This window comes from Arctopsyche grandis, chromosome 1 (genome assembly GCF_051622035.1).
Source record: "Arctopsyche grandis isolate Sample6627 chromosome 1, ASM5162203v2, whole genome shotgun sequence".
Classification (NCBI taxonomy): domain Eukaryota; kingdom Metazoa; phylum Arthropoda; class Insecta; order Trichoptera; family Hydropsychidae; genus Arctopsyche; species Arctopsyche grandis.
This window is the reverse complement of record NC_135355.1, coordinates 32,257,598-32,284,527: the sequence shown is the minus strand read 5'-3', so window position 1 is coordinate 32,284,527 and position 26,930 is coordinate 32,257,598. Positions and strand designations below refer to the sequence as shown.

The window sequence follows — 26,930 nt, the reverse complement described above, 5'->3', positions numbered from 1 at the left end:
TAAGAAAACGGTAGTGTAAGGATTTGATAAATTTTAACTTTTAAAATTTGACTTTTTCAATACAATTAATATGGGATATACAAAAAGGTGACCAGATAATTGAGGCAAATTCAAGGTGAGACCTTACAAGGGAAAAACAAATTAATTTCAGTATGTACATGAGTTAATATATGTACATATATCATAAAAACACGTAGTATATATATATATATTAAATAAAAATAATATAAATAACTAAAACAACATGTTGCGCATCAGGCTATCCCAAAGTACCATGATAGCAAAATTTGAAAAAATAATCAAGAGTATAATTTGATTACGATGGAAAATTAATACCGTAATGCATATGTAAGCCGATATTTCCTTTAACTCGTCCAAAACAAATATGAACGTGTCGAAAACGTGTGGTGCTGTATAGTATGAATTGGAGTAGTCTTTTCCATGCAGCATTGTGCTGAATAATATAAACGTACTCTGAGCCGTTCTTAGACTCGTCCACGGTCTAAATTGGGGTATAATTCGCATATTTTTATTCGTTTATATATAGAATAGGGTGATGATATAATCATTTTTTTTAATGGAAAATATCCTAATTAGATTGGTCTGAGCATAGCATTTCGAATTCGACTTTTTCGATGTTACGTTTTTAGCGTCCTTCTGGATGGAACCTGAGCTGACATCAGGGCTAAAGAATCTTCGCACCCAAGCACTCGTCGATAAAATACGAATGGTAATTCTAGTTGTCAACGTTTAGGAGGACATGGCATGTAAAAAAGAAGAAAATATCTTCATTAAATCACCATCCAATTCTGGATGAAAACATGCGTCCATTCGTCTCTCATCCATCTCATCCCACACGTTTTTCTAATTTCATCCACTAATCTTGCTTGTCACCTTCCTTGCACCTTTTCTCTCGTTTACCTTTCGAGCACTTGGTTCGTCCATTATTTTAGCTACGTGACCCGCCCATTGCCATTTCAATATTTTCACTCGCTCCACATATTGATCGATATGTCATCACTGGTAAAACACATTGATCGAAAATCTTTTTCTTCAAGGCAAAGTGGCATTTTTTTATTTAAAAATGGCGTTCATCGCTTCAAATGCACCCATCTAAATTTCATACGTCTCATTATTTCTTCATCTTTGATACCAGAGAGTACAACACTTATATATATGTAATTGTCAACAATTCCCACTGTTTTTTTTTATCTAAAGTAATGCTATTAGACATACATTAATATAGTCGTACCTACGCTAATTTCGACGAGATTCGACAGAGACGAGATATGACTTTTCTTATAGATCTATGCCCAGTAAACACGAATCTAGTAATAAAAAATGTTCATTAGCTCGAGATTCGGAGAAATATGTATTTTTAAATCGCGCGTTTTTTCTATATCTTCGTGTTGTTCGGTCGACGTCTCAAAATTTGTTAATTTCCTGTTCAAAATGAATATTGTAATCTGTAGTCGGGTATTTTATCTTTCATTTGTAGTACTTTTCAGCTTTCAAATCTCTCTAAGTAGTCGTCCAGTTCAAATCAAAAGTCAAAAGTACGTATTTTCACTTGGGATTTTTTCCCCCTGTTAATACTATTTTATATTGAGTATTTTCTATTGAAAGATGTTTATTGAGATAGTGTTGTGGCTACACTATTTTTTGTTTTCATTTGAAAGGGTTAGTTGGAAGTGTGCTGAATTTTAAATCGGTAAAATTGCGAGCTGAATTCGTTTATTTTATCGTGGTAAGACAGTTATCAAAGAGACCTTAACGCAGCCAACTAAAAGTGACCTTCTGTATACGGTAATACGGATCTTTACTCTGTGCTTCGACTCACTGTCTACATAGTGCCACTCGTAAGTGCCAGAGTAGCAGGTAAACTGAAGCTGGCGACTACGGGACTACGGCAGATAAGCGACTGCCCCGAACTGAATTACAAACCGGTTTTGCTCACCGTGTGGCAAGCGGGATAAATAAAAAATTGGCGTCTCTCAAAGATAAATTAACAATGTATACAAAATTTGTTTTTTTTTTTGGTTAGGAGAAATATATGTGGGGCAGTGCCCCGGTTGCCCTTAAAGACGAGTCGCCACTACGTCTGTCTATCGATGGCGTATGGATTCATATATTGGACATTGAATGCCATAATGGACTCAAACGAGCATGGAACGCTATAATTGGCATAACGGGGAGAGACAGGAAACAAAATACTTGGATGAGAAGTATGACAAGGGTAGATGACATAGCGGAGCGTGTGAAGGGATTGAAATTTTATTTTATTTTTATTTTTATTTTTACATAGATATTTATATACCAGGAAGGCTTGACAGGAAGACCCCAATGCACCTTCCTGGACAATGCAGCATTTTATTATTACATAAACCACTGTATTTGTAGAAGCTGAAGAACACGAAATAACAATTAGTTAATTAATTAATTACATAATTAATCCATTGAGACATCTATGGATTGTTTTTAGATTTGTACATATTTTTTACAAATTGTACATACAATGAATACAGAAGATTTTTGACAACAGGAAAGATGATTTTTTGCCAATGAAAATCAGAAAAGTTTGCAAACTCTGATAGGAAACGATCGGTTTGGAGTCACATGTACCCCCAAATCTAACCAGCAGTATAGCGGATCGAATCCACTGTCACTTGGTGCTAAACATACACGCTACCATTAACCCTTTGGCTGCTACGAGGTTTTTCAATGTCCAAGCGAAAAATGCTAACATTTGTAATTATTTTGAAAAAAATTAATATAATATTTTTTTTTACATACTTACTTCGCCGAACACTCGTAATTTTTATAATACTTTATATACATTTTTAAGAAGCAGTCGTGGACTCGTGCTCTCTCTTTCTGTCTTGCTTTTACATGCGTGCGTGCGAAAGAGATACCTACATATATACACTAAATAAGTTTTGGCGATTGTTTTCCGAGGCTTTATTCTTTTCAATAATCTATTTTTAGATATCGATGTATCCTTACAACATGCGATATATTCGAAACAGTTAGCGGTCTCTCTCTCTTTCTTTCTTGGTTTTAATTGTGTACGTATGAGCGAGACACACAAGGATGCGAAGTTTCTAATAATCAAATAATTTTTCAACATGTATCATAAACATTTTGTATGCATTTCAGTTGCATTTGATTGATTGCATGAATTCGTGACGTCTCGTGACCTATATAATTGAAAGCGGATTTCTATTGTTTTTTGCCATTTATTTTAACTCTGCAAAATGATATCGGACAGTGAAAGTGATGAAAGCGAAATAATAGCTCCTCGCCGAGGAACTCGACAAATCAGCAGCTCTACTGATTCTGAAAATGAATTTATCGATAATAATCAATTCCCAAGTAATAACTCCTTATATGACATTGACAACGAACCCGAAATTTACTTTGATGATGAACCCGAAATTGAAGAGCTTTTATTTAAAAAATTGATAAATATTTATAAAGCTTGATTGAAAAATAAATATAAATACGTATATAAAAAAAATGTTTCGTGCCACTGATGCGCTGGTGGCTCAAAGAAAGTATCGAAATACGACAATTAATGACGTCAACAACGATCGTCGTAGCAATCTTCGCCGATTTCAAAACAACGATTTATCGTTGTTGTAGCAGTCAAAGGGTTAAGCCACACTGCTGGCTTAATAGTAGCGCGTAGAAATGGAAATGGATGGGTCACTTAGCTAAAAGAATGGACCAATGGTGGATAAAAGAAGACTTCCAGTGGTACCCGAGAGATTGTATAGGGGTGGAAGAAAGACAACAAGCAAAATACGTGCAAAAGAGTATTTCTTAGAACAGAGACGTATATTTATATCGTACAGACGAACGTGCATTTACAGAGCTTTTTTCCATAATTTAACACAATATTTGAAAAACGTTAGCACTCGTTTTTAGATATGATACCCGGAAAATCACCGCCATTTTCAAAAACAAAAAACAATTAAAAATTTTCCTGCTCTTATTTATCACATCTCATATTTATACTCAAAATTCAATTAAAAATTTAAAACACAAAGTGGTAATTTACCTTAAATTATCCTTGTGTGTTTTATACCATTTTTTTGGTATTTTTTCGGCTTCTTTGCATCTAATATTAAGCAGGTAATTTTATTATACAATAGTTGTGTGCTCTTAATATTATATCAAAACGTAAAATTTCATTTGTTTCTCAATTTTTTATTTAAATTTTTATATGAAATATTTTCAGCATAAATTTGAACAATTTTGAAGTAATTAAAAATATTTTTAGTGAATATATTATACATATTTATTTGTGATATAAAAAAGCTAGAAATACATTAAATTTTGTAAGATGATTACTTTGAGAACACATACATATATTAAGCATAATATATTATAGATAAAGTTATATAATTAGATAATAACTCTTTTTTTATGATGAATGTTAAATTGAATGACTTTGGCCAATGATACAGCAACCTTTAAATGTAATTAAAGAATAAAAAAATAAAATCACATACCAAAAACCCTCCAATATATAATACATATTATTTTTTGTAATTATTTCATAAAAAACTCTTTTGTACAAAAATATATAAAACCTCATATATGTACCATAAACGCTACAATAAAATTTGAACTAAATACATATCGAAAGTTAATCTTAAATTAAAATTTACACATAAAAATACTTATAGATTATTACTGACAATATATTTTTATATACAAAGATGTCTATAATTTAAATTCATAAAATATAAAACAAATAAAAGTTCTACTTTTTGACTCTTTAGCTTAAGCTTGCACACAACTGGCAATGAACATGCCAAATCACTCGTATTAAACTTGGTAATCGATCCTTTTGAGTTATATTTAGGTACCTATTTAAATCTACAACAATATTTAATTACAACATTAAGAGAAAGCCTCACCAAATATATTAAACAAAAATAATGTGTCTATTTATAATGTACATAACCCAGATTTGCGTAAAATAATACATACAGTGCTAATTTTATTTAAAAACATGTCTAATTTAAACTCTCAAAATGAGATCATGAAAATATTAATTCAATTGATTACAAATTGACGAATAATAAGGCTCATCTGGGTTGAAAAATATAACAATAACCCTGTACACAATTGCACGTCATTAAATATACATATCAACTAAATGGAATGTCAATTTAAAATGTATCAGTCTATTTCTAAGGTTTTGAAGCCACCTGTCAAACTAGCGAAGATTCCCCTGTTTGGTTTCTTTATTCTCTTTTTCTCTTCCACTTTGAACGTCTCAGTATCTATCAACCAATCTTTGTATGATGTTTCCATTAGCTCTCGCTGCTCTTTGTGAAACTCTTCCAATGATTTCAACGGACCACCATAGTCTGACGGCAACAGTTCAATGTCTATCAACGAAGCTGGTCCATTCGAAGTCAGATGCAACAAACTCATCAACGCTCCTTTAATGAACGGCTTCACAATGTACATCACTTGATTAATGAACGATGCTGTATGAACGACGTTTATCCGCTTCAACCTTGCCGGGTGAGCGTCCTATGCAAAAAATTCATAATGAGTAATTCATATGACTCTTATTGTATATTATATGTCACCGGCAATTTTTATAGTTCTTAATTTAATTTATACATACACATATAGAATTCTAAGAAAATTTTAACTAAGATTTTAATATTGCTGTATATTAAGATAAATGAATTTGATACTCCAATAAGTACATATATGGCATGGATAATAGTTTGAATATTTGCAAGACTTATAATAAGAATTGATTAAGATTTTACAACTTTTTCGACATGAGTACAAATTTATCAAGAAATAAAATAAAGTATATGAGTATGTATGTACATAAACATGTATTATATGAGTATGTAATATGCTAAAAAAAAACCTTTCACTGTACGTTCTAAGATAAACTGAAATAATAAAAAACCATGATGGAAGCAAATCCCAAGAAAAGAGTTGTATAATCAGATTTCCATCGAAATTGGACGATTAATTAAGAATATTTAAAATATATAAAAAATTGATAGAAAAAAACCTGCCGTACGGACTATATATTAATGAATTATTGAATATGATCACAGTCAAGTAATAAATGTACATTTTAATTTAAATTATTGTGATAATTTTCTGACTTGAAACTAGAAAATATATTGGCAGTACCCAAACCAAGTTTAATATAGTTCATACATATGTATATGGATTATACAGAATGCCTTAATTATATTACTTGCCGGTGGTTGCATATATAATCAATCACCTGTATGTAGAGCATGAAAGATCTGAGCGCGGGCAATGACACCCGCGTCAAATGACCCAACGAGCATCCTTTCATGTCGAATATGACTATGTAACCTTCGCTCAGGCCGTCCTCAGAGAGTCGCAGGTCGTTAAACATGCAAAACATTCGTACCAAATCGGCAAAGTTCATCTTCGTATAGTCCGTGTCAGAAAAGCGGTACACTAAAATATTGTAGCCTTCAGACGTCTTGTACGGCAACGCCACCATGTGTCTGCAATATAAAGTTAATCATTATTTCAAAAATGAATTTGAATTTTATAAACGATGCATACTTGATAAAATGCACTGAATTGCATTGGAGTAGCACAATGTTGCATCGCTACTCCACTTTCCATAATAAACATTTTTATTACATATGTACATATATCCCATATAGTACAGCGTCTAAGGAAATAAAACGCTTCTGATAGCATTTTTATTGCGTTCCCAATGGAGATTAATGAAAAAGGAAGCGAAAGAGATGATTCAATAGGTAAACGAATGGTTATTTAACAACAATGCACAAAATTCAATGAATGTTAAATAGAAAGACCGAAATGGCTATCAGTAATAAAATATTTAGGAGTAACGTTCGATACAAGAATGAGATGGGCACCTCACATTGAGGGAGCGAAGGTATATCCTCAATATATCCAATATTTAATCGCCATACTTCTTTATCAACTCAAAATAAAATAAAATTATATCGCGCGGTCATATTACCAATATTAACTGAATGTTAAATGAATTCTGACAAGATTTGGACTTTTATGATTTTAAATATTCAAATAATCATATATATAATATCGCTATTCTGTGTGTCTGTCTGCGATAACGCTCGTCGTACTATAATAGTCGTTTCGATTCGACAAACAAATATACATCACAGCTAAAACAATGCCAACAAAACGTACAATATAATAGCAATATATGTATATGTAATAACAAAAGATAAAAAAAACCTCTATATATGTATACTATGTGCTACCAATGTTTCCTCTAGGCTAAAAGACAGCGTTAAGCATTTACAGCCATCTATTGAAACTTAATTCAATTAATTAATTAATTTTTCTATTGGTGTTTTATATTGTTTATATGTACATAGGTAGGTAGGTAGTTTTTACCTTTTTTTTCATATTAAACAATTAAATTAAATATATTTAAAAGGTATTTGAAAAAAATTCGACCGCGTGCGGATCGAACACAGGACCGACACATTTCTTTTAATTTTTTTTTTTATTTAATAACTTAATATGCCAAAACCCAAGCGATGATATTTCATCGGGTACAACACTAGTATTTATATATTATAGAATACTTTAAATAAATAAATACTTTATTTAATTTAGGAAGACACTTGTGAATAAACAATACCATTTTACTCTGTGTGATATTCACTAGTCCAAAATAATGATCCAGAATATACCCAAAAGTAAAAAAGAAAATAAATCATATATACAAAATAAACGTCATTATATACTACATAAAAAAAACCAGAGGAATATGTATAACATTTCTATTTGACAAGTATTTTGAGTCCATAATAAAAAGGGTCGTCAAAGAAACGTTAATCAGTGACTTGAAACTCCATTGTAAATGAAATTGAACATAACCTTTGATTTTTTATATTTTCATCTAATATAAATATTAGCAATTTTGAGTTTTTTTAATTTAATACTAACGTTATATCTAATGCCACCTTCATTCTAGACGATCCGACGTTTCTCCCGGAGAATAAATCGGGGGTACCCGTCTTCAATGTGAAGTAATATTCAATCGTATCTTGCGTCGCTTTCATGTCATAATAATTGGAATGTAGAAATAAATAAATATATTCATCTGATATTGACGGTAAATGAGGTTGTGTGCTTAACCTAAAAACAAATAAAGCTTTTTAGTATAAAAAATATTTTAACATACATATTCATATAAATTGAATTTACATACTAAATAATAAATTTTAAATACAATGAAAGTTCATAAAATATGTAACCATATCAGACAGGAACAACAACAATGGTCAAATTATACAATCAACATTGTTCTACATACTTTGTTTCAATGTAAATTTTAATGAAAAATCAACATATGTCAATGTTTGATTTTATATTGAAAAGAATTCGATATACTCTTCCGTTATCCAAATACCATAAGTACATAGTATATCCGTTTTGTAAACATTTAATAAGATCAGACTTTGATAGTATACATAACATTGTATGTGTACATACAAATAAGTAATACGGGGTATAGCACGTCTACATATTTGTAATATTGCATATTAATACAGCAGTGCAAACTAAAATGTTAAGTCATAAAGGCCACTTGTAAAGAAAATTTGGTTAGTAGTAGATATATTATATAAATAATAAAAAAAATATATGTATACATATATTGACATATACATATGGATACGCCTTTTAAATATAAAATATAGTTACATCTTATTTAGAATGTTATTCTTAACGATTAAAACAAACAAATTGACTAATCAAACAAACTATGTATATGTGTAATAAAAAAAAACTGAGAATCAGCTTCATCTGTGGTATGACCTTTATCCATTTATATATTTATAAAAGATTTACTTTTACAACATAAAAATTCAATTCTGCACAGAACTGAGAATATCAAAGTTGCACATTTATCGACCTCGTCGATCTACCGGTCAAATTCATTGTATATTCATATATTAAAATAATATTGCATGATGATTAAAATCGAACGTGACGCAAACATGTTATAATACTGAACTTTGTCAAGCAAATAAACAATCAAACGTTGCAATGCACATTATAATTACTCGGCAGTCACCGAATCAATCTATTGGTTGGTCAGCTGTGGCCGTGAACCTCGGGTTTTACGTCCACGTCACACGATGAGGATACGAGACGAAGTTTTCGACAACAGCAAAGGTGTAAATCCGAATTAACACTCGATGTTTAAAATTGAACAAACATTAAACAAAAGGATATTAACAATTATGTGATACAATTGACAGAGGAAAATGTTATTTTTAAAATAAAGTTTTTCTTAGAAATGTGCAATTGTGTGAAATAAGTTGTTTGGCTAATTAATCAAGCAGCAGTGAGAAATTTAAATCACTAATATTAAGAAAGGAATCAATTAGAAATTATTTATCAATATACATATATCGTACAAACGATTTTCATTTGCAAATCTCAAAGTGGAAAGTCTGAAATGGATTGGGTTAGTTTATCTTTGGTAAGTGCTGATTAAACATTACATTGTTTACAATATTTTACTCTGGAACAGGTTTAGTATACATAGTTTTAGCCTATCTTTAATAGCTTGAATACAGGAAAAAATTCACTAATTTACTGAATTGCAACTGTGTCAATTTTTTTAAGTGTAAAATTATTCTAATAATCAATTTCATGTTATTAAAAATGAAATGAATATATTCATGTTTATTATGTATGTACATACATACATACATATATACATATATTTAAAAAAAATAGAAGGAAAATTAGTCAATTCCTTCTACGGCAAGTTTCCACTTACATACATACAAACACATACATATATAAGTCTCATCGTGAAACATGAGCTTTTTTCATTTGAAAATTTTGTTTAAAATATTATATACATATGTATACATAATATATTATATGCTAAGAGATATTAAAAATATATTTTTAACGCATGGCTGGGGGAATAGTTAGAGCATGACTAAAACACGGGCAATATATTATAATAAATATTATTCGGGCACATGATTTATTTTACAAATATCGTTAAAAAAATCACATGACCGAGTTACCGGGTTCTATTCCGTGCTTATCTTTAATACTGCTAGTCAGACTTGGATATTTGTGACTGCAAGTCGATCGTTTCTTATCAGAGTTTGCCAATTTATCTGATTTCATTGTTGAAACGGTTCCTCCGTCAAATTGGCAAAAGTCATCCTACCCGCTGCCACAAATATCTGAATTTAATTTATGTACAATATGTAAAAAATTGTGTACAAGTCTAAATCCATAAATGTCTCAATGGATTAATTCATTAATTAATTAATTGTTCATTTCGTGTTCTTCAGCCTCTCGAAATACAGCGATTTATGTTATAAAAATGCTGCAATGTTTGTAATTAATTATCTAGAAAGGCGCATTGGGGTCTACCTGTTGGGCCTTCCTGGTATATATGTATCTATGTGGTCTCCGTGACGGGCCCGAATGTCAAACGCCCAAAAACGCAAATATCGGAAGGCAAAGATCGAAAATCGAAAGATCTTAAGTCAAAAGATCAAAAAAAAATGGTGCATGGTAAACGGTACATACTCACTTAATTTGCGCGAGCAGGATACAACAGGAACAAAAGGAACAGGCTTTTCCTCCCGTATTAATGTGCGCGCGCAGAATACGGGAGGAAAAGCCTGTTCCTCTTGTTCCTGTTGTAGCCTACCCGCGCAAATTAAGTGAGTATTTACCATTTACCATGCACCCTTTTTTTTGATCTTTCGACTTAAGATCTTTCGATTTTCGATCTTTGCCTTCCGATATTTGCGTTTTCGGGCGTTTCACATTTCGGCCCGTGAGGTAGACTCGTATCTATGTAAAATAAAAATAAATAAATAAAATAAAATGATAGCTTAAATTTATAAATTTTAAACCGCTACATAAATGAAACGACTAAAAGCGAGCTCCTCCTGTTGTGTGTAAAAATTATTATCTAGTTCATTCGTGACTCCGTCTACGTATTAAAAAGACAATGAAATATGTACATACAAGTTATTTGAAATGATATTCCCACTATATATTGACAAATGTAAGTATTGAACTAGATTCGGAAAATGCAAAAGACAGCACGAAAGAATGCGAAAGTGCCGTTTTAATTATTTTTTTTTTTGCAAAATTATGGAATTTGCGTTGGCGTTGCGTTGTCCATACACCTGACCTGCAAATCACATGACATTGGAAACCGGTTAGACTTTTGACCATCTCCTGTACATGAATCCACTTTCCTCAGCACGTTTTCACATAAAAATACGTACAGGGTCACATCATTAAGCAAAAAAAAAACAAAAAAAAAAACACAACACCATGATCCTACTATGTTGACTATTCAAGGTGTGCAAAATGCTTATAAATAAGAGCTGAATGAAATGAAGAATTGACACATGAAATGAAAAATAGTTTATATAATAATATACAATACAATACAATAAATATATAAGTATATAGAAAATAAAAATAAATTAATCCCTAATTCTGTACTGCTATCTGTCTCTTCTTAATAAATAAATTTTATTAAAATTCCATGTCAATAATGTAAAATAACATACATATGATCTTGTATTCATTATCATTTTATTTTCGGGTATCACTATCATAAATATATCCATATACTTTCAATTATAATTCTATCTCCCATTTTATATATGTAAATTATTTCATTCAAATAACTATTTCCAATTTGAAAGTCACAGGTTACGAAGGAAAGTTAAAGTGAAAATTAAAATACAATAGCCTGAAGTCACTTCCGGCTCGTGGGCGATAGTGGAAAAATATGTCAATTTTGACACACAGTTCAGAAATTAGCTTAATAATTTTGTTTTTGGTTTTTGCAAACGAAAAAAAAGAAATTTTCAAACATTTATGTCAAATTATATCATATAATTGTAAATAAATTTAAGTGCAAAATACAAAATATAAAAACGTCCATTAAATATAATTATAGATTTACTTCAAAAAACTATATAATTATGTATGTACTATGGAAGGTTCAATTACCTTGAAACCACAAAATTGGCATTCGCCCTTGACAACAAAAAAAACTGATTCCCCTTTAATTATCTATTAAGATTAAGTAATAATCAATACAAATAAATGAATCCCATTTAATTTGCTATGCGTAGTGTTTCAAACCTTATTTATTATATTTTATAATGATAAAAAATATACGTACATACATATATGTACATGAAAAAGAGAAATACAATATTTGCCATCCTCATTTTGAGAATATAACAAAGAAATAAGACAACGAATCAACTATTTGTTTTCAGTAGGAAAACTACTTGATTATAGAAGTCGTTCCATTTACAAAGACCAGCTCCACTCCACAAAAATATGCTCAGAAACAACAGTCAGTATACAATCCAATGTACATATACTGACTTTAGTTTTTATAGGGCTTACAACTTTTCCCCAAAATTACGATGGCCAAACTCGCACATTTTAATAGCAATTTATAAAAAATACCACATATATTTCATATATGTCTACGATCAACACATACTCGTATATAATTTGTTAAAAAAATGGGAGGGTAGACCCAATTAAGTTTGGAACTGTCTGAACTATTCTGTGGAGCTGAAAGCTCCATATATAATATACGGGTCTACCTCACGGGCCTGAATGTGAAACGCCCGAAAACGCAAATATCGGAAGGCAAAGATCGAAAATCGAAAGATCTTAAGTCGAAAGATAAAAAAAAGGTGCATGGTAAACCGTGCATACTCATTTAATTTGCGCGAGCAGGATACAACATAAACAAGAGGAACAGGCTTTTCCTCCCGTATTCTGCACGTGCACATTAATTCGGGAGGAAAAGCCTGTTCCTCTTATTCCTGTTGTATCCTGCTAGCAACAAATTAAGTGAGTATGTACCGTTTACCATGCACCCTTTTTTTATCTTTCGACTTAAGATCTTTCGATTTTCGATCTTTGCCTTACGATATTTGCGTTTTCGGGCGTTTCACATTCAGGCTCGTCACGGAGACCGATAATATACATATGAACATCCTTATGTGTGTATATAAATATATATAAGTAATATTTTTCTTTTTTCGTCATCAATTTGTAAATAAAAGTCGTAGAGAGCTTCCATCTTTAGTATGAATACAAAATAAAAATTACAAACGCGTCTTACACGATATATTTGCACCATCGTAATGGCGGAGGCTCCATTTACTTATATTGATGACCAAAATGAGCAATATGGCAAAGTATGAAAACGATCGGATAAGAAATAAAAATGACCACTAACACGAAAGCCATGTGAAACATAAAGGAGGTATGTAAAAATACGAATTTTATGAAATGTAACGAGACCAAAATGACCTAATTTGACGTAAATCGTGACATTTTGCATCAAAAGAGGTCATCTTGAGCTGCCCATATTTCATAAATTTCGTAAACTTTTTGAGTATTTTTTGTATTTAAATTAAAGGTAATATACACAAAGAAACTTTCAACGACTTTTTTCAATTAAAATAACTACGGGAATAAGAAAAAAGAACGATTTTTTGAAAAAAAAATGCTTCTCCCATACAAACAGCCATTGCGAGCGCTTTGTATGGGGACTTTCGAGCGAAACGGTGACTTTGAATTCAAATTAATCAGCCAAAACTTAAATAATCGACCAAACTAAACTGCAATAGGTGAATATTGAACTTTTATTTTTTTTAAATACTTTAAAAATTTAAACTATTCTGGAAAAAACCTACTTTTTCGAATTTTTCATCTTGATAAACCGAGTGGTAGGTGGAGGTACAAGACATTGTTTAAAATTAAGGAATTTTTTTATTTAACGTTTCCTTGATACGACGCAAGTTTTCCACGAGGTCCATTGATGAAAATCTAAAATTGGCATTGGCATGTACATATGTGTGGCATTTGTATTTAGAAAATTAAGTAAAGATTTGACCGAATTTGTTAAATATTTGACGTGAGATCTTTTGAACTAAGTCAAACATACTTAAAAAAAATATAAATTCCACGTGTACATATCGATCGGTCAGGTGGATAGCAATCTTTGTCGTTGCGTCATTGCACAAGTCATACCTGTCATGCGACGTAACTTGTACACATTCTCATTTAACCAAGTAAAAACTTTCACCGCGCGCAAGCGAAAAAAATGTGATGTCGCACATGTACATACAATATATAATATATAAGATACCTACAAACACACATTGGGTTTTGACTTCACCTGATTTCATTGACTGGATCAGTAGTTTTTTTTTTCCACTACTTTTTCATTTATTTTCGATCGTAGCGTGCGTTAGAAATGATTAATGATCCAACAGCGCGTGAAACAGTACGAACTCTTTATTATTGCTAAATAAATTGAGCGTGCTCACTCGAACAATGTATTCACGTGGTTATTTTTTTATTTATTATTATATTATTATTATTGCGTTAGACGCACGTAAACGTGGTCTTAATAGTTTGAAATTATGTATCAATTACGAGTTAATTGACGCAATTTCATGATTCTTAAAATTGAAATACAAATTATTAAACATGCGTTGAACTCACCAATCGCGTATCCCAGTCAGATCCTTTTCTTTCCCTTCGGGTTGCTGTTTCAGCCCTCTCAAAAACGGGTGTGAATATGTATTCATTTTTTATTTATTTATTGCGTTGTCTTTTGCTCTTCAAATATCTGCAAAGAAAGTACAAGCATGTTTATTTTATTTTATTTTACAATTTGATGGAAAAACCACTTCAACAATATAATCATATAAATTGACAAACTCTGATAGGAAGCGATCGACTTGGAGTCACAAATATCTAAGTCTGACCAGCAGAATTAAATATGATAATCGGAATAAATTATTTTCAATCTCGGTGTTTAACATAAACGCAACCACCAAGCTACGCTGCTGGCTTGATATGTATTTACTTTAATACTAATAATATTTGTTTCAAATGTACAAATGTACATTGGGGTTTACCTGTTAGGTGTTCCTGGTATATACATACATACATATTATGTTCATATGTAAAAAATCAATTAACATCCGCAGAGACATCTATGGTAAAATTTGTAAATTTGCAGCATTTTATATAATTCACCGGAATTCGAGATTGCTGAGCATTCGAGATTTGCGAGAAAATGAGTAAGGTTGCCAATATATTGGAACCGTTTCAATCAAATAAATTGGCAACCTCTGATAGGAAACGATCGACCTGGAATCACATATCCAAAGTTTGGGATTTGAACCAGTGAAATTTGAACCCGTGACCACTTTGTTTAAAGCATATGCTAACCACTTGTCTATACTGCGGCATGTTATTTATTTAAAAGTATAAGAAATTACAGTACGTCACTATGACTATGCATATATTTTTATTTAATTAAATTTATATTTTACCATAGTGTCATTACAGTTTGCCCCAAAGCGACACCTATGGTATTAAACTATTTTCAAATAGTGGTAGTGTTACGTACGCCGCGGATTAAGCGAATAGAATCCCAGAGACTATGTGACCGTTCAAGGGTTATCTGTTAACGGATTAACTAAGTGCCTGCACTTACTTCCAGGATTATATCTGGACTCTAAGTGCATTTAGGCTAAACAATGACTGTTATTAGTCCTTTCTCAGAATCGGTACGGGGAGACCCAATGTCGTGGGAATACATATCCGAATACGTGACTATACAACAGGTAAATAGATTAGACGTCCTGAGTGATCTACCCTTTATAAGGCGGTACGTAGGCGATATCAGGTCATTCTGGACTGAGCACTGCCAGTGCGTGTATCTCCTTAATCATCAATAAATGCTGTGAAACGACTGTTGGCCTTTTACTTGGATTCTCCACCCACCCCTACGCAACAGTTGGTTTCAATGAAATCAGATAAATTGGCAAAAGCTGATAGAAAATGTTCGACTCGGACTCACAAATATTCTAGTCTGGCCAGCAGCACTGCAGAAATACTCCCAATATATATTTTTTCAATCGAGTTCAACCCAGGTCTCCAATTCGGGACCTCTTGGTGGTTAGTTTTAACGCAACCACCGAGCTATAGTTCGGTGTATATGAATAAAAAACAATTATAAAACGTATTGCTCATTAAACGAGGAAGAAGAAGAATATAAAAATGAAAAAAAAATGTAAAAACAAAAACAAAATAAAATATAAAAACACATCTACGATCCCAAGTTCAATAGTCCCTCAACAGGATCAGAACATTTTAGATTAAAGAAATTCAAGTTAATAGCTATCTGGTTGAGCAGCTTGATGCATTTTGCCACAGGTAATGGAGCTATCAAATTGGTACGTGACACAGGAGAAGATAACAAACTGCGGCACCTAATGTACCTGAATAGGCTGGGAATATTGAAGCTCAACTCTGCAAGCATTCGAGGATTGCTCACCAAAAGAACCAGCAATTTGTAGAAATGTCTTCTCAGATGTACTGTAAGTCGTGACTTAAGATAATTATAACCTAGTGCTCCCAGTAGGTAGGCACTACATAGGATAGCACCAAGGATCGTAAATTGTCATATATTTATGTATGTATGTATTATATATCCAAGATACCTCCTCTGCATTCTCTACTATAATTATATAAAAACTAGGGTTATATAAAAACGTTTTCACATTAAGTGCAATTTTTATATGTATAATATTTAAATATTTAATTCATGCATTATGCACATATGATAAGAATTAAAAATGAGTTTTTTTTCCACCATACATATGATATCGTAAGCACTAACATTAAAATAAGAGAAGCGTAAAACTTCTAATTACAATAAATAATGTGTAAAATATATAATATAATGTTACTACATATATCAGTTAGTATTAAAATATTATAGATAAATTAAGACGTAGCTTATGAACAACTACAAAATCTTCAACAACAAATAAATGTAAAAAAAACTTTTTTTTACATTTACTTGTCAAAATCGTTTTTAATAAATTTGCGAGGTTTAAAACAAAATAAATAAATATGAATAATAGTAAAAATACTTAGATGCTTCTGTAAGTTGATGGATGATATCAGCAATGTTGAAAATATATATTATAAATTCAATGCAATATATGTAAATATTTATTGATCCGGTTTACATTTTGGAGGTTAATTTATTACTTTATCTTTTTTGATTATTACAAAGACCGGTGTTTATTCATCAGAATCGGTAATTAAACAAAATAGTATCTAATAGAATTACATATAAAAATAAACTTATTGAAAACTTCCTGTTGTATGATTAAGTGCATTATATATGTATCTATGCATATTGTTGTAAAATGAGTTGTTCGTGAAATATTAAATTAAATTAAAAATAAACACCTACATACATATGTATATCATAGATGCATTAATTATATGACCTTATTGATTTTGCGAATTACTTTTAAAAAACTTTTAATACGCTCGTTTGAAATTAACATAATATTATTGCATTTAATATAATATTTGGAATGTAAATTTGATATATTTATACATATATTAATATTTATACATACGCAAATATTTAAATAAAAACATTTGAAAGTTTATATCAATATATTCAAATATAATTATGATAGTTAATTTAATATCTTTATTAAAAAAAGTAAGTTTTTAGAAACGAGGCTATTTTTTTCAAACAGAAATGTTCCGTTTATTCTTAGACATACTCGTAGATAAGGTATTGGGAAATAGATCAATTCCAATTTGATTGAAAGTGTTCTACATTCAATTTTTCAGAAACTAAAAATTGAGCAATTAAATAAATGGAGCAATAAAGTTTCAACAATTGTTAAAGTTTCTCACAAATTATTCTATAAATAAATGTATATTACTAGTGTTGCGCCCGTTGATATTTCAACGGGCAGTTTTGCAAAGGAATTGATAAATGAACCACACCCGAGGCTACTGTCGCTAGCAGTTAAATTCGCGTCTGCTCCTCACTCTTTCCCCCGTGTTGCTCGCTTTACGTACAAATGAGCATGGGTTTGTATCTTCATCGATGTTCACAGTGCAATCTCCTGCATTCTTATAAACTTCTGAGAACTGTAATATGTATTCATTTGTTTGATATCTCCATACTTATCATTATCATACTTTATGTTCATAAATAATATTTTTTAGAGGTTTTTTTTTCGAATTGTTAACACTTTTTCCAACAACAGTTAATTTGACAGTTGACAGCTGGTTTATGCTCAGTTTGGTTTGCCATTTCACCATGAATGGACTAACGCCAGAATCGAGCAAATCGTGGCTCAGTTAGTGAAACTTACCACACGCTATGTCCATTTTACGGTCGTAAATTGGCCTCAAGAACGTGTGATTCAACACGTTTGGATTATTTTCTATGGGGAAATGTAAAGTCGCAAATCTACTCTGCTTAAAACAGAGACAACAGAGGACTTGGAAGCCTTTGCCGCGTTATTGCCAGTATACAGCCCCAGCTGTTCTAAAATTGGACTTCCAGATTGCGTTTTATTTGAACCAGCCATTATATGCCACATATCATATTTAAACAATAATAGCATAACATTATCTTCCAATAAAGCCAATACTATGGCCATTACCATGATTTCCCTGCGCTACAAACGATTGCAAACCAAGCGGGCGCATGCTCATTTCATACTTTTGTCTCGGATTTGCCATTTTAAACTAGCCAGAAAGATCCAACTCAATTTTAAGAATTGCCAATCATCAATTTACATGAAATGCCATGAATATCTCGTCTTTCGTACATGCCGAAATTCAAACAATTAAAATTCAATCGAAATGAGCATGCAGCCGGTTGGTTTGCAATCATTTGTAGCAAACCTTCATGATTTGCATGAGTTTAATTCCATTTTAAAGTTCTATACCTCTAAAAAAAAATCACTATTTATATACACGTCTTCCGTTTGTATATATTATTATACGCAAACACATGTCTAATATATATATGTATGTAGGTAATGTATTTCGTAAGAATCTTCACTTTACATATGTGCATAGTTCAAGGATTCATAACGAGGCTTGGAAAAGTCCATGAAATTTATATTTTCTTATATGTATTATATTATATATATATATATATATATATATATATATATATATATATATATATATATATATATATATATATATATATATATATATACACCTCTATGACATAATCTGTTTAATTAAATTTAAAAAATAGCCCATTCCATGAAAGCAGCATTTTTCAATAAGAAGTCTTAAGAGGGCTGGACACCGGCGCTTTGTCCATACAAACGGATTACACTTCTCCCTTCCTCAATTATGACACTAGAGAAATTATTTTTTAATATGCTATGGATATTTACCGTAGGCATGCATCTGTGCTTTTATTTTTTTGATTAATTATTTTTTATAGGAGCTAGGAGCCGCCAAACATCTATAAAATCGCCTATTTTTTACACCCACGAAAAGAGTCCAGCGTGCTTATTTAACGGTCGATTTTAAAAAAAATACGCACATAGTTGCACATAAAATATCTTTCTCATGCCAATGATGAAATTTTTTTTAAAATTGGTGCAGTTTCGGAGGAGAAAATAGGAGAATACGAAACCTTGATTTTGTCAATTTAAAATACGTTTTATCTGGTCGAAGCACAACTGTCGCATTCACTCAATATATATATTGATATATATTGTCGCATTCACTCAATATATACATTCACTCAATATATATATCGAAGAAAAGAACGGCAACAAAATTAAGATTTCGGGTGTACAGTCCTCTTAAGCTTGGAGGACAAAAAATTAAAACGTAAAAAGCCCCTGATCTAGTTCCATACAAATGCTCAATTTGCACAGAAATTATGTAATATCTATGTAAATTATATAAAATTTAGAAATGTTTGAGGAGGGGATACATTAAATTCAAGTACTGCCTCTGCCCAAATGATGAGTTCACGTTCAAAATCTGATCAAATACTTAATTGATTGACGAAGAGTGCGCAAGTCGACAAGGTCGAGTGCAATTGAAGGCGAGATTCATCTGAAGGTTGCCTACTGTTTACATAAGAAGATTCCTATAAATGTCCTGTAAAACTATTTCAATGTATGCATGCAGACTACAATAATGCTAATTTTAATAACGAACCTTTACGACTAACATCCGCTATGGCAACTCATCGTCGTCGATGTTTATAAATCATCATTGTATGTAAATCGCGAACAAACGGAAAAATAACAGAAACCGATGAATCGAAAATGAAAAATATTTAAATAAGGCCGATCGCATTATAATTTTTGATAGCCTCGCGCGGTTAACACTCCGATGACCGGCGGGTGCGGTTTAGCGCTGCGCGAAATTCACGTTTTTGCGTCACGGGCTTCGTGATAAGGATGCGCGGTCAATCGGTTGATGATTTTCGAGTCTGGAAACTTGTTGATCACCACACGTGTGTGCACAGTGAGTAGTGTATACTTGCAAAGTGAAAGCAAAATATGTCCGCGAGCAAATATTGCTTTCTTTGCGCGCATATTCTGCGTAAAATCATCGAAATATCAATTCCGAGTGTAGAGGCGGATTCAACGAAATTTGGCTTGGGTGCGTTTAGAATTATTGTCACAACACATAAAGAATTACACGTGTTAAGTATTCGACTTATTTGAAGTTTTTTCCTCTTTCAAATAACAGGTCCAGTTTTACTGTCATCAGTTTATTTTTAGAGTTGTATTAAAAGTTTTTTATTATAATTACAAGGTTGTTTTAGTTTCACTTCATCAATTGGTCTGACAAACTTTCAACACTCTTCTGACCGCTTTGAAACTTTGCCATTTTGCGAGGTTTGGCCGCCTATAGAGATTTCAATTGAGTCCAAGTCGATGGTGAAATATAATCGTAATAAACAGGTTTACGAATACACAAATTTTTGAAGACGGTGACAGCTAGCCCTTTGGCACTAGCCTGTAGCCTTATATGTTTGACTTTCCGCCCCTGCTCGTTTTGTCATATTTTAATTGTTTAAACGCCTATAACTTTATCTTTTTCACACTTTATCTTATAAAATTTGCATTATCTCTCATATATATTTTTACTTCACCAATAGTTATTTATCTACTAAATAGATATATAATCTATATATGTTTATCTATGATCTACTACTATAAAAGTGGGTGAATACTTAAGTATTATAGTAAGTATTAAGAGGGCTGGACACCAGCGCCTTGTCCATACAAACGTACTATACTTCTCCCTTCCTCAATTATGGCACCAGAGAAATTATTTTTTAATATGCTATGGATATCCACCATTGGGGTGCATCTATCGTTTTATTTTTTTGATTAATTATTTTTTATAGGAGCTAGGAGCCGCCAAACATCTATAAAATCGCCTTTTTTTTACACCCACGAAAAGAGTCCAGCGTGCTTATTTAACAGTCGATTTAAAAAAAAAATACGCCGATAAATGCACAGAAAATATCTTTCTCATACCGATGATGAAATTTTTTTAAAAATTGGTCCAGTTTTGGAGGAGAAAATAGGAGAATACGAAACCTCAATTTTGTCGATTTAAAATACGTATTATCTGGTGGAAGCGCAACTGTCGCATTCACCCAATATATATATATTGATATATATATATTGTAGCATTCACTCAATATATACATTCATTGAATATACATATATATCGAAGAAAGGAACGGCAACAAAATTAATATTTCAGGTGTACAGCCCTCTTAAGTATTTGTATTATATGTATTTGGAACATATGTATGTATGAATACGTCTACATATATAGAACCGGTCTCTGTGACGGGCCCGAATGTGAAACGCCCGAAAACGCAAATATCGGAAGGCAAAGATCGAAAATAAAAAGATCTTAATTCGACAGATCAAAAAAAAGGGTACATGGTAAACGGTACATTCTCACGTACATACTCACTTAATTTGCGCGAGCAGGCTACGACAGGAACAAGAGGAACAGGCCTTTCCTCCCGTATTAATGTGCGTGTGCAGAATACGGGAGGAAAAGCCTGCTCCTCTTGTTCCTGTTGTATCCTGCTCGCCCAAATTAAGTGAGTATGTACCGTTTACCATGCACTCTTTTTTTATCTTTCGACTTAAGATCTTTCGATTTTCGATCTTTGCCTTCCGATATTTGCGTTTTCGGGCGTTTCACATTCGGGCCCGTGACGGAGACCCATATAGAACGTACCAAAGAATACTTTTCACACTGGTGCTTATAGTTCGTCCGCTGTAGGAAGAATCTTAGGAAAAACGTACATGCTGTCCCTTACATCGCCTCTCGACCATTTCGTGCATACAATAGAACATTGTACGTGTGAAATGCTATTGGTCTATTGTTGATGGGGTGCAAGGGACAGCATGTACGTTTTACCTGTGTCTTCTTACAGTGGATGGACTATAAACAGCAGGATGAAAAGTATTATTTGGTACATTCTATATGGACGCATTCATAGAGTCCTTGCCACAAAACTTTTCCAAATGCTGCAGATGCACAGGATTAGTGCATCATGACGACATCGATCAAAGTCAGTAGCTCATTAGTAAGTTTTGTCGAAATGCAGTAAATTAGGACAAGGAAGAGCGTTATCGGGGCAAACCAAACGTGATTTTAGTAAATGCATATGCATATTTGAAAAATATACAAGAAACCACGACTACGGTAATAATTTACAAATTTTTTTAATAAGTATTTTAGGTAGACTTGTTGCCACAAAGAACTCCCTTTTTTAGAGGACATATGAAGCAGGTAGATTTCGTTCAGCGAGTGGAGAAAATTAAGACATTACGCTTGCTCGTGACTTCGGTTGCGACTTCGATTACGATTACGATTACGGTTACGACGACAATTGTTTGCGTTTTTTTTATTTTTATTATACATATACCTTTTTTTTTATTCATTTATCAAATCCTTTTCCGAAACCAACCGATGAAATATCAACGGGCACAACACTAGTATTATACAATACAAAAATAATCACATTATAATTGTATTCGCATGACTATACAGAAAAGATGCACTAGACACATAATATTCTAATTAGGGCAAGTTTCTTAATGAACCCACCGTTAAATATTGTATGTATATAAACGACAACTGGAACTTCTACTGATAATAGAACTTTAGCACAATAATGTACTGCTATTTCTATAAATGAGTTTTTCAATTAGCAATACGCACAAGAGACAGTTTTCACACATGGACTGGACTTATGTGTACAATTTATGTAATATGTAATCAAGAATAAAAACAGAATTTACTGAGAATGATCTCCACATCAACACAACTGAACTTGAAACTGATTCAAAACACAAGAATGATTCAAAGTATGCAGAATGATACGAATAGACACTCTGCAAAGCGTGACGTCAGGCAATCGTTGTAATGACCTTCTCCCATTGAAGATTTAGTAAATTACATTCAATACACTCCTCCTATTCTAATTAAATGTGAAGATAGTGTTTAATAATATAAACACATACTCACTTATAAACATCTCTAATGATGAAGTATGGAAGTTAATATGTAATTACTGATTTTATAAATAGTAGTTGCATAGTCAATTCTGAGATTATAATAAGATATATTATTATATACGTGCATATAGATGCATGTATACAAATTGAATTGTTAAACAGCATGATTGTTAACTGTCATAATTACAATTTTTTGCACGAAATGCAGACTGATGTAACTTGATATGTGAAATAAGCAGTTTTTTCGGGTCATTATATATATGTATGTACATATATACATATTTTTTATGTATAATACATATATAATGAAAGGAAAAAAAATGTTAACAGCGACAGATATGTATGTTGAATAGAAAATTTCGCAATGTATTATAAATATAACCTTTTAAATGAGTGCATTCTTTATATTAAGCCACGAGACGCTTCATTGTTAATGGATATATTCATTTGGAAGAAGGACGTAATATAATGTTTTGAATATATTTTTAAACTAATAATACCTTAATTTATAAGATCTCATTTGTAGAAATTTAATCTTTGGATTTAACGGACTATCAAGTTAAAAGTTCGGCAAACTTCTAACGAATTATGTTAAGCATAATTAGTTTCACTGACTGTTTGTACTTGGTGCAATATTTGTAAGTGATTTCGAACCACTAATATGCGGGGGATTGCTCGATTTAAAGTACGCAAATGTCTCCGACATAACGTAATCGGCCGTCATATCGACGCGATGACAGCCTGCTATCAGAAGCGCCTGGTCGCTACCCTTACCCAATTTCACATATTACATAGTTGAACAGTATAACAGCTACTTTTTTAACTCATATAATTATTATACTATTTGTACAGGTTTTACAGTTTCTCATATAATTTTAATTCACTAATTATAGTTTGCTTCTGTATACATAGTTCTAGTTCATATGAATAATATTCAAAAAACTGAAAATCTATTTAAAGATTATAAATTTGAAATCATATGCAAATGTGGTGACAGTGGTTTTTACCGATTTGATGAGGAGCCGTTTCAGCAATGAAATCAGATAAATTGGCAAACTCTGATAGGAAATGATCGACTTGGAGTCGCAAATATCCAAATATGACCAGCAGCACTGCAGAAATACTCCAGGTCAACCCACGGGTTCGAACCCGACAACCTCTCGGTGGTTAGCATTATTGCAACTACTAAGATATACTGATGGATGTCGAGCAAACTTTTTAAAGTTGGTAAGAAATCTATTTTGCATAAAAACATCCGTTTTGTTTTATATAATACATAATATATGATCGGATCACGATTCCAAATACATAAAGTGTGAGTCACTGGAATTTTGATTTTATGTATTACCGTATAAAGACACTTAAAAATCCTATAATGAGTGAGGAAAAAAATAAGCAATTAACGCATTTTACACGAGGCTATGTAGTTATTCCAAAATATAATTCGCATAATCCACGTTTTTCACTTACTTGTGTTATTTTCTCAAAACTTAACGATAAAAGTCTCTGATTATCAAATATTATGGATTAAAGTTTCTTGTATTAACAATGATAAAAAATATGTAAAGCAAATATTTCATGCCAAATAGTGTTACATATTATAGAAAATAACAATTATATACATATGTATGCATGTCGAACGATAATAAGAAATTTGAGATCTAAAGGTGGAAAATTCACGTGTTTTGCCAAATGATCTAAAGACATTGCACAAAATCCGGTGCATTTGTTACGAAAAGAACATAGAAGAAATTAAACATTTAGGCGAAAAGTAAAGCCAATTTAATGTTTGAAAAGATAATCGGCCGGGAAAAAAATGCAAAAAGTATGAGGTATATTATGTATATTATATTATATTATCAAACAGGGTAATCCAGATGAAAAACAAAACAGGTCAGACAATATTGGCTGAAATTAGATGAATGTGATTCAAATCGGAGAAGGTCTTCATTCATAAATGATTTACATAAGTTCCTTCTCAGAAAATACTTATGCATAATACAAGTGTATACTTCTAAGGACTTACATATACCTTACAAAGAACTCAAATAGCCAAAAGTTGAGAAAAATGGAAGTCTACATTCATCATTATATTATGTATGATATTGAAAATTAAAGATGACGGATTCGACATAAGTATTTCCATCGTGACATTTAGATATAATATAAATTTGCTGATTAATATTATTTTTCAATACAGTTACGCAACCGAACTAATGAAACTTCTTCACCCAACTTTCCACACACGAGTCGAATACGAATTCGCAATAACGCGTGCATAATTGAGATATTACTTTTCCGGAAAATTTTAAGACGACGTGACATCAAATTTCTCCCAGATTCGACCGAGAAACACATTTCAAAAGTGTGTAATTCGCCACAAGCCAGCGGTTTCAGAAAAACGATTAAAATTAATCTTAAATTGCATAGTGGGTATGCGTGTTGAGAAACAATCAGTTGATTTACAAGTGAGATGGAAAGTCGAAAGTATTGTGTGTAGAATCAACTTGAACTTGCGGGTCATCTTTTCTAGATCGACGATTGAAACTGGCGTTGACGATGAAAGTGAAACTCTTGGATAGTGGTATTCTATCTGAACAAGTCCAGTTTTCTTCGCGAAATCGATGTTGATCGGTGTAAAGGAAAATACAATGTTGCACTTCTGGTTAGAGGAAATTTCACAGTCAAACACTAACATTACTTCGAGCAATAATAAAAACCAACAGATTCGTCAGTCAATATTACGAATACATATGAAAAACGCATTGTAGAAATTAGATCATTATCAATTGTGAACAAGGAGATAAATTCACTTAATATTCAATAAGCACACTGTTTAATTTGATGATTTAAACTTATTTAGTTTTGCAGGTAAGCTTCTGTAGTATTCAAAAGTTTTTTGAAATTTATTTAGTCACTAGTTTGTATGGGCTACTTTCATATATGTATATTTTTTCAAATTTCACGGTGAAAAGTTTATTACATTATAACTGTAGTTGGTTAATTAATCATAACTGTTAGACAGTTTAAATGGTCATTTACCAGTGAGGGAAAATTGATGACCAACGCGTCGACTAACCTCGCCGATCCGACAACAACTGTGGCTTTTGACAGAACTTACCGAGTCGGTGACTTTCGTATATAACAGTGATTCTTAACCTTTTCTCAAATAATACATATGCATGTACATCCTGATAACTTGTGTTTTCACGAAAAAATTGTGAAGAAATGACCATGGAAATTAATTTTTCATATGAAAATATTTAAATTTTGAAATATTTACAGAAAAAAATGAAGATTAATTATGTAAACTTAAAATCGAATTGAACTAAATCTCATTAACAAATATTTTTTGACTAGTTTTTCATTTAAGAAAATCCGGCGTAATAAAACTTTTTCACTTTAGGATAAAATATAAATATCGTCTTTTTATGAATTTCGTTTAATATTTGTTTGACCCCTATT

At 31.7% G+C, this 26,930-nt stretch overlaps 1 protein-coding gene across 1 annotated transcript; it reads right to left on the bottom strand.

The window, feature by feature from the left end:
• Positions 1–4,215: 4,215 nt before the first annotated feature.
• Positions 4,216–26,565, bottom strand: LOC143910310 (clavesin-1-like). The gene is made up of 5 exons (XM_077428728.1): positions 26,508–26,565; positions 14,587–14,713; positions 7,981–8,172; positions 6,278–6,530; positions 4,216–5,550 (listed from the first exon to the last, which is right to left on the bottom strand). Exons 2-5 carry the CDS (start codon positions 14,670–14,672, stop codon positions 5,191–5,193), a joined length of 891 nt encoding a protein of 296 aa, XP_077284854.1. The 5' UTR covers positions 14,673–14,713; positions 26,508–26,565; the 3' UTR covers positions 4,216–5,190.
• Between the last annotated feature and the right edge of the window lie 365 nt (positions 26,566–26,930).